At 26.2% G+C, this 10,886-nt stretch overlaps 1 protein-coding gene across 1 annotated transcript; it reads right to left on the reverse strand.

Moving 5' to 3' along the window:
• Positions 1 to 2,731: 2,731 nt before the first annotated feature.
• Positions 2,732 to 10,697, reverse strand: LOC113551968 (signal transducing adapter molecule 1). The gene is made up of 2 exons (XM_026954583.1): positions 10,412 to 10,697; positions 2,732 to 4,639 (listed from the first exon to the last, which is right to left on the reverse strand). The coding sequence occupies exon 2, from the start codon at positions 4,624 to 4,626 to the stop codon at positions 3,184 to 3,186; it is 1,443 nt and encodes a 480-aa protein (XP_026810384.1). The 5' UTR covers positions 4,627 to 4,639; positions 10,412 to 10,697; the 3' UTR covers positions 2,732 to 3,183.
• Between the last annotated feature and the right edge of the window lie 189 nt (positions 10,698 to 10,886).

A 10,886-nucleotide genomic window follows, 5' to 3' on the forward strand; every position in this document is an offset into this window, starting at 1 on the left:
TAATGCATATATTATTAACGATAAAATGCTTTGTATCGGGATAACAACGTATGAAATCATATGATTGTATAGAGTACACTATAACATTTTTTATTCGTTCTCATGATTTCGTCATATTGTTGTAAATGATTTGAAACATTGTTAGGTATAGATAATATTCTTATTATTATTTTTTCAACTATAAGTTCGTATTAAAATATTCCAATGAGTCAACAGTCAACTTACGCTATCCACGCCTCTTACAATTATACCTATATTATCATGATGGTTACACTAGACACTAGAGCCTCGATAGTCAAAATTCAGACCGAATGACGTCTGCATGAATTAGCGATTTATCTGGGTTAATAGAGGTTCTTTGAGTAGACAGTAGACACTTATTCAAATGATTAAGACATTTTTTATTTTACTTAATACATTTCTTAGAAAATAAATTAACTACAAAATTAACTTATTTATAAGCACATATATGGCTATATATTTATGTGCTAACAACAATTTTTTTTTTTTAGTAATACACTTTGCAAGAAGCAAATACAATATTCGGATATTCCGAATTAATTATTATTTGCCGTCCGGATTATCGAGGCTCTACTAGCTGTGCTTATATATTGTATCACATTACTGTACAGATTATTCGGTTTTATTTATTTAATAAAAAAAAAAGTTATTAAATTAAATTTTATAATTTATTTCGGAACAAAATTCTATTACAATACCTATTACCTAGTTATTACTATTATTAATTAGGAAACTACCTTAATGAATAATGACTTTATTTACAGTAATAATTGTTCTAATTTAAATTATTTATCTTTTTAGAGATATTAATGAAAAATATTATATCCCAACCATTATACATAAAAATTATTACATGTAAAACCCATGTACTTTTTTAGAGTAAGTAGTGTTATAAATGTATTGAATTTACAATTATATATTTGATTTTCAATATTGTGGGTGGTTTCTAGTAGAAAATTGGATCTGTTTGGTATTTGGTGGGAGGAATGAAAAATTTTACTAGAAAAAAGTTTTCTAGTACTTTCCTTAATAATTGAGAAAAACAAAAATTTCACTGGCCAAACAATTTTCAACAAAATAGATTTCTTTATTTTTAACAAAATTGATTTTGTGTTTTTGGTGTAACTCAAGAACTGTAGAATACTTTAAATTTGCACCAAGTGTTTATATTATTATTGTCTATACATACATACCTAATTTAATTTTCAAAATATTTTTCTGTTTGAGCTATTTTTAGACATTTGTAATTTTAAATTCTTAAGGTTTTTAAAAAAAAATTATGAATAGGTAATACGTACTTGAAAAATAAATACAAAGTTCTAAATTAAAGTTGTTCATTTCCTAATTATAAAATTTCGAAAATTACAAATTATTTTACTGTTAGAAATTTATAATTCATAAAAAAATAATCTGTTAATACATAATACGTAAGATTAAAAAAATTAATCCAATGTTCTTTAAAATTTAGCAATCTATATTAATAGAAAAAAATGTGCACCAGAAAGTCAAATACATTTTTTATGAGCATTCGAGATTCAAATCTGTGTGACTGCACATTCACCATAAAATAATTATTTTCCGTCAACATTTTTGAAAATTGAATACCAAATTTTACATAACTTCTTACTCACTCGTATAATATATTTGAAAATGACAAAAATGACTAACTGCAAAAAATGTTGTAGTTGAAAGTTGATTAAATCTTCAATAATTTTAGTTGTTATTTAAAAGCATTATTATTTAGCAAACATTATTATTTTTTTTAATAATTTAAAGAAGTTCATATTTGAACAAAATGACATATTTTAACGTTAATTATTTTATTATAAACTTATAATTAATGATACAATATATTTTCATTGAGAACGATCGTTCGATGTCAACCAAAATAGTTGGTGGAATATTTGAAGCAAGAAGCAACTATATATTAATATATTATATATACATAGTTAAGTAGTAATAGAAATAACTTGAAGCTTGAATGTTTCCTTTTATGTTTCATCAATTCTTGAAATGCTTTCATGTAATGTCATATTTTGAGTTTCTGGTTTCTTTATTGATGTAATTAAAAATTGCAAATGAGTGGATACATAATGTTAAATCATTGACAATAGTACCATCTTCAATTATATCTAGAACTTTTTTAATTTTTAATTTTCTTTTCCTATTATACAAAATAGTCGAAAAATATTTTAAACGTTTTTTTTTAAAAAAAATTTGCTTTAATTCAATGCAAATCTGCAGTACATTTTTAATTTCGTAAAAATAATAAATACACAAAATACATTTTGCCACTAACCCCAAACTATTATTATTTGTAAAGATTACTAACAAAAATCCAAAAATATGAAAAGAAAAATGTATACAATTCAGCAATTGTATAGAAATCCGCGAGCGACAGGTTGTAATGATTAAGTAAATTATTGATAAGCCGTCTCCCCACAGAATAGTTTAGTATCAACTATGATACAACCATGCAAGTTACATGAAGTATCTCTGTAATTTAGAAGGGTACCTAATACCTATAGTAGAATTATGATCTATAGTTTAATACAAATAGAAATTATTAGAAAGTCTTTATATTTAATTTTCAATTATCATTGATGTACGCATTTAAATAATTTAGATAATAAGTGTATTTATTGTGATATTATGTGTTAATTTTATTTATTTCATTGAAAAAATATTTATTACCTACATATATAGTCTATACAGATGAATAATTTAGTATAATAATTCTAATAAATTATTCTGTTTTTCAAATATGTACTCCATGACAAGGATAAAAGATATCGATAAAATTCGAGATCACAATACATTATTGTCACTTTTTTTATATAGATGATAATGATAGGTAAAATGAAATAAAAAACAAGTGTTGCCGGCCTTTAAATAGTGTATATATATAATATATTGTTGTTATTTTAATACTTAATTACCTACATAAAATAAAAGATACAATGTATATTAATTGTAAACGATTGTTCTTTTTAAGTATTATAAATGTATATAAAAAATAAAAAGGAAAAGAATTATAACAATGAGCAATTGTATTATACTTTATTTATGTACTTAATGATTTATTTTTTTGTATGCTACTAAAGTAAAATGCAAAAGCGAGGCTCAATAATATTTGTACAAAAATAATTTATTGTTAATGGATTATTGTTGTGGAGGTGGTTGGGGTTGAGGTACATAATTCATGACTTGTGGTAATGATTCAGACGGTGCAGTTTGCCCTGGACCATACACTTGATTATAATTGGGAATGTTCTGCATGTTGGGAATTTGATATGATGGCTGCTCATGTATTTGACCTCCAATATTTGGTCTGGACATCATGTGACTGGGATTAACTGGATATTGTGACCCAGGCATGTAATGTTCAACTGGCAAGGGTGCATAGTTAGCCATCATACCATTATACATTTGCATGTGCTGTGGATGCATCATATGCTGTGGTGACATAGTGGGAGGTTGTATAGGTTCAGTTTGTGGTTTGGATGCATAGCCAACCACTGGCTCTTTCATGAATATGTTATACAATTTTACTGCTTCTAATAGTTCTGTACACAACTGTGTGAGTTGGGAATGTTTCTTATCGAGCTGTTCAAGTTGAGCTTCTATCATTGGTCCCATAGCATTTGCTTGTGCTTCTAATATAGACATTTCTTCAGTGTCTGTGCTATCATCTTCTGGGTTTGCTTCGCGCAATAGCTGAAGTAAACTGTCTATTTTATTTTCATCAATTTCAACAGACTTAAAATCTTCAGCAGAATGTTTGACTTTTGATTTCTTTGTATTAACTTCTTCAGATATGTCCTTTGGACTTGATAAATCTGTTGTTACAAAATTTGCAGGAAAAAGACCTTCAGGATGTTTGTCAGTAAATCCTTTCCACCAATTAGGATCGGAAGAATCAAGAACATAGATTATATTTCCAGCAGAAAATGATAGTTCATTGTCTTCAGCTGCCTCAAAATCATATAATGCTTTTACTTTTTTTAAATATGATCTCCGGTCTGTTTCACCCGTTGGTTTTTTCTGTGCAGAACGTTCATTTTCTAGTAAACTAAGTTCAATAGCTTTAGCTATATCATCAACTTCTTGTAATGATACTAAATCTTTTGATTTACCACTTTTTGAATGGTTTACATCTGGAGTCAATGAAAAGTCAACACCTTCTTGTTTTAATTTAGTATACAAAGATGGTATAAGATTCAACTGAGGATCGTTTTTAAATTCATTTTCTGCCCATTTCTTTAATAGTGATTTTAATCTATCTGCCACTTTTTGAGGTAAATTTTTAGCTAATAATTTACGGTATTCCTGTTCAAAATGTCTGGAAGCCACTTCAAGTAGAAAATTTTTTCCACAATTGTTAACGCAAGCATCAAAAAGTGTAATAGCCTGAAGTACAACATGTGGGTCTTGGTTATAGAGTCTTTTTATTATCGATTTTAAACAGTCTTTGGAATTAACTGATGAAGCTCCCACTTTATCACATATTTCCATTATTAAAGCCCAATCTTCTGTTGTACTAGTACCGCTTGTTGCCTTTTCAACATCAGCGTCAAATGAAGATGATAACAGGAAGGATCCCATGTTAAGTATCACACTAAAATAAATAAATAAGACAATTAATAATTATTATAAACACCAATGTTGGAACATTTTTTAAGTCAATAATTAAAAGGATTTAAAACAAACTACTAAGATGACTAAAAAACCTTATTTTAGTTAAAATAAATTAAAAACATTAATAAAATAAAAGTATGAAACATTGTTCAATACGTTTTTCAATTTCTACAGAAATGAATTAAAATATAATGACATACTTATACATAATAAAGCCAATTAGTTTTACTGTAGATGAAAATTTCAGCATCAACAATTTAAAAAAATACATCTATATACATAGATATAAACTTTTATTTAGGTAATATATATTGTATAATACTAATTGTTGAACCCAACTTTGCTCATTAAAAAAAACCAAGACTAAATTGGAGTACCTATTTTGTGAATTAACTTAACAGAGATGGGAAATCTACATGTGAAATATAGAACTTATGTGTTAAGTATATAGGAGTACCGAATAGACATGTGTAGAAATTTGAAACAGTTTGAACATATAAATACATTAGTTGCCAAAATAAGAAAACTTTTCTATCCTTTTGAACAATTGAAAAATATATTTAACATTAGTCAAGTAAATATAAAACACTTGTAGAATCACTAATTATATATGAAATCATTGCTTGGGTAGTGCTAATAGTAATAGTCTATATAAGTTACTCAAGATAATATATTTAATAATATTATATTTATTTCATTATATTAAATAAAAACTATGTATTTAATAGTAGTAACATATCATTTAAGGAGTTTCAATTAAAATACTTTTCTACAAAATAGCAACTTTTTTCATAGTTAAAAAAAAGTTAAAAACAACCGACCATTTAATACAAGATTTAAAATCAATAATAGTATTATCTATTCCTAGAACTCAACAACTTAATAACCAATTGTCATATTAATTTATAGGACCATTTATATTTAATGTACTTCCAATAGAACTTTGAAATGAAAAACATGGAAACTTCAAATTAGGCTTAAACAACTGGCTAAGGCAGCAATCTATGGGTTTAATGGTAATTCTATAATAGTTATTGCAAAATTTTATGCCAATTTTTTTTTTTTTTATTTGTTTAAATTAACATCTAAAGATTACTGGGCCTCATTGAGAAAAACTCGTGTGGAGGCCCAGGGTTATCTTAGATTACAAATCATTTAGTCTTAAAATATTATACAAATAAGGTTTTTCATAAATAAATCACATAAATAGTTTCAGTAATATTACAAGTGTTAATTAGTACCTATGTTACATACAATATTAAGTTTTAAACACATTATATTTATATTGGAGCCAGGGAGTAATTTTATTTTTGAAAATGGGTAGTGGTATATTAACCATATCACTGGGCATCACGTTAAATATCTGCGTCCCCAGAAAATAGAAAACTTTTCTGTAACTAGTTTTTGTGGGCCAGTCTAAGAAAAATGTACTAGCTGCATATCTGGTATTGATCTCATGGTTTATAGAATCCAACTGATTATGTTTTTTCAGATATATGGTGGTTGTTTTTAGGTATAAGAGCTCTATATTGAGGACCTTAAAGTCTTTGAATAGTTTTTCAGCTGGATTTTTTTTATTTGCAACCCTGAGTATAATGTTTTGGCATTTTTGCATTGGTTGCAGAGCATTGTTATAGGCACCATTCAACCCAATTATGCCATAAGACAGCGCTTCTCAACCTATGGTACGCGAACAAAATCTTCCTTTATAAAAATAATTGGAATAAATCATTATTAACATTAAATATTATTTGGTTTATTTGGTGGTATGGAGGTCGTTTGTAATCGTAATAATAAATAATAATAATAATAATAATAATAATAATAATAATTGTACATATATTTAATTTAATTTAATTTATTTTTGTACATCAAATACTTAATTCCTATCATTTTGTAATTCCTATTAAAATAAAATTCTATACATGTAACATAAACGTATACATTATTAAGTAAAAAAAATGATCAGGTGGTACGTAAAAATTTTCAAACTGTGTAGGTGGTACGCGAATATAAAAAGGTTAAGAACCGCTGCTATAAAATATTATTGACTCAAATAGTGTTAGGAATATTTCTGATGTCTTTGAAAGGTAATATCTCACGTAATTCTTTCATTATGTATATCATCTTTCTTAGTTTATTTGTGACGGATGTAATCTGGTTTATCCATTTCATATCGGAGCACATTTCTATGCCTAAGTACTTACAATTTTTGACAATATTAACCGAGTTACAATCACAACTTTCCATTGTATTACAGTTAGATTTGTGGATTTTTATATTGTGTATGGCTGATAAAGTTTGTTCAGATAGTGAGTGGAATAAGATGGTTGATTTATTGAGATTTAGAAATAAACTGTTATGGCTTAACCAATTATAGATAGATTTTAGATCGACTTCGATATTTTTGAATACTTCATTCCAAGAACTACTAATATAGATCAATACGGTGTCGTCAGCATAACACAATATTTTACTATTTAACTTAAGTGATTTTATATTGTTTAAATGGATGTTAAAAAGAACCGGAGATAAGTACCCTGGGGTACACTGCATTTTATAATTTGTTCATTAGAAATAGTGCTGCTTATTTTTACCCTGTGTTTTCTGTTTTCTAGGTAGGATTTAATGATAGATAGGGCCGATCCAGTTATGCTTATATTCTATGTTTTACTTAGGAGTTTATTGTGATCTACTGTGTCGAAAGCTTTAGCCAGATCTAAATACATTGTAGCACACTTTTTTTCTTCTTCAAGTGCAGTATAGATAAGTTTTGTGACATAAGCTATGGCTTGGTCAGTGCTTCTATGAGGTCTAAAACAAACCTAGTTGATATTCAAAAAGTTATCACCTTATTTAGTAATTATTGTCAAAGTTTGTAGTTTAATTGTAAGTATTTTTATGGTTTTTTAGTGATGTGATTAAGTCGATAGCTATGTTTGTAAAATACTTATTAAATTTTTCAGCCAAAAAATATCCGGGATTTCCATCAGTAAAATCATTTTTGTTTTAAGTTATTTAATTGTTCTTTAAGATTGTTTGATTTCTTATTTCTTGGTATAATATTGTTAATAGTTTAAGTTTTGTATTATTTCCAGATTTTAGTAATTCTGTTTTGTAGTAAAAGATTTTTGCATTTTTTATCATGCAAGTTGATTCTTTTATCATTGTATACACTCATTATTTCAAAAAGTATTTATGTTTTTGAAAACATTTTTTCATAGTTTCAAATTGTTAAAAAAAAACATTATTAAAAAAATTATATTTTTAAGTTTTTTGAATGACAACATAGAGTTTTAATTTCATATTCCAAAGCAGAATAATTTTCTGAGTATATTGATACATAAAAATCGAATTTAGAGCGAATAGTTTATGAGTTATAAGTATTTAAAGTTTAGATGCGTGGAGTGGAGTGGTACGGGATTACCCCATAAAATGTTTGTCCATTACTCCGCTTGTCTAAACTTAAAATACGTATAACTCATAAACTACTCACCCTAAATTCGATTTTTATGTATAAAAATACTTGCTTTGGAATATGAAATTAAAACTATGCTGTCATACAAAAAAGTAAAAACATAAAAAAATATAAGGATAAAAAATATTTAAAAATATAATTTTTTAATAAAATCGTTGTTTTTTAACAACTCAAAACTATGTAAAAAAAGGTTTTCAAAAACATGAATACTTTTTGAAATAATGAGTGTACAATGATAAAAGAATCACCTCGTATTTGTAATATTGTTTCTAAATTTTACATAGTAATCTTTTAATTTTAAATTATGGGGTTGTTTCTTAACTAGTAAGTGGAGACAGTCTCTTTGTCTTATGGAGTTAACTATCGTGCTAGTGGCCCATGGTTTCAATTTTTGGTTTTTGAGAAGATGGATATTTCAACTTGATGTTTTAGGTTATTTATACTATTAGTGAAATATTCAGTGGCTTTATTTAGATCAGAGAATTCAAGTATTCCTGACCAGTTTTAGTTTTCAATTGAATTAGATAGTTTTTGGTAATCAGTTTTTAATATTTTAAGTGAATTTGGTGTATTATTTCTGTTTTCTAATATATTACCAATACTAAGTATAGTCGGGTAGTGGTCCGCAATGTTATAGAGTATAATTATTGGTACTATGTTAGTGAAGGACTTTGTTTTAATAAAAATATAGTCTATACAGGTATTTAAAGTGGGTCTAGTGATAGTTTTAATAAACGGGGAAAATCCGGAACTGTGCCATCGACAGTAGGTACTCTTCTCGTATTTTAGAAAGCTTGATCAAATCAATATTTAAGTCACCTAGTAAAATTTTGTAACTAGCTATTTTTAAAGTGGAATTTAAAAGTATTATATCATTAAGTTTGTATAAAGTTACATCTGTATTACTATTAGGTGATCTTGTTGGTTTAATAGTTTCCAAGCCCAAAAGGCTTCATACAAAACATAAATCCATCACACACATATATAAATATATTATAATTTATAAATAAATTGGATAGATAACAAAATAAATATATAAATAAATAGATGTTTCATATTATTATTATTATTATTTAGTATGTAATTAGTTTATTGTCATTTAATTAATCTTCAATTTTAACTTCCTTAGCGTTATTGGTAGTGAATAAGAGCAATAAGACAAAATTAATTTTTATATTTTAAGATACATTATCAATACCACAATAGTAAAATGCTATATTAAAATAAGGAAATACATTTTTAAGATTTGAATAACCAATAAAAGTAAATAAAGGTATCGAAACAAGTTTTGACTAATAAAATTAACAAGTATTATTAATGATTGCCAGTAAATCAACTTAAGGGGCAGCTATACTAATATTTGTTATCTGTCTACATCCCACATAATATAGGAACAAATATATTCCGCATTTCCACAATATTATCTATTTAACTTTCTGGTTCAGATTAGGGCAAAGGCATCTATTATATATTTTATATAGAAGAATATTTCCTGTGCTTGGACTGGAAAGATTTTTAATATTTACATTTTTTATAAATACAAGCATGTGTTCATTTAAAATAATTTAAATTATTTTTAACTATTAATAACTTATTCAAAAATGTAAACATTAAAAACCTATCTAGTTAAAGCACTAAAAATATTTTTCTCTATAAAATTTATAATAGTTGCCTTTTCTCTTAACTGAATCAAAGAGTTGTAATTGTGGAAATTGTGGAAATATGGAATATATTTGTTCCTGTATTATGTGAGAGATTAACAGAAAAAACAAATGTTAGTGTAGCGGCCCCTTAAATAATTATATTATACGTATTAGCATAGATAGATTAAAGCTAATTATTATAAATACATACAATTTGAATAAAATATTAAGTAAAGAGAGGTATGTTGACTGTAAATAACAGGTAAATGTTATAGCTAAAAATTAAGCAATATATAAAAACAGAGCAAACACATAGAAAACTCCAATCCATTTTGTGAAACAAACATTTAGTACTCTAAAATCTAGTGGAAGAAATGCATATATTACACTTGATATATATTAAACAAAATAGGTTAGGTCATCACAATGTAGTTAAATGATTGAAAATGTGTGGAAAGTCCAAAATAAAAAATCACAATGATGATTCAAAATTAACTATGTAATATAGTGATTTATGAATCTATCACTAGCAAGTACTTATTAATTATTTGACATTGTTGACAAAACACTGGTAACTACGAATCAATTTTTTTCTGTACAGTGATTAAGTCTATTATAAAATTCTACTTACATAATAAAAATCTCTTGAGAATACTTCAAACAGCCAAGTCCCCGTGGCTGATTCTCAGTTCACAGTTACTCAAAAACGAATTCGTAGTTGTTTTTATAATTTATTTTTATTTTTATTCGATCAAGTAACAATATAAAGTATTACTGTAAGCGATATTTTACAATTAGTATTTAATAAGTGTTAACTGTTTAATTATTAAGTATTAACAATTAATAGTCAATAGACAATAAGAACTAAGAAGTACTTTGAGTCTTTGACAAAGGTGAGGCCAGGACAGGACGTATTATTATGCATTTAATTTAATCGACACAACGATGATAACAACAATCATCTGACTACAGTGATTACACATCAACGAGATAATACAGGATGGTTTATCCGGTTTAAACCACATTGGTACATTATTAACCTAAATGTCTAAAATATTATTGTATTATTTTACAAAATATTGTTTAATGTTTATCGTATTATCAAA

The sequence above is a fragment of the Rhopalosiphum maidis genome, chromosome 2 (genome assembly GCF_003676215.2).
Source record: "Rhopalosiphum maidis isolate BTI-1 chromosome 2, ASM367621v3, whole genome shotgun sequence".
NCBI classification, from domain to species: domain Eukaryota; kingdom Metazoa; phylum Arthropoda; class Insecta; order Hemiptera; family Aphididae; genus Rhopalosiphum; species Rhopalosiphum maidis.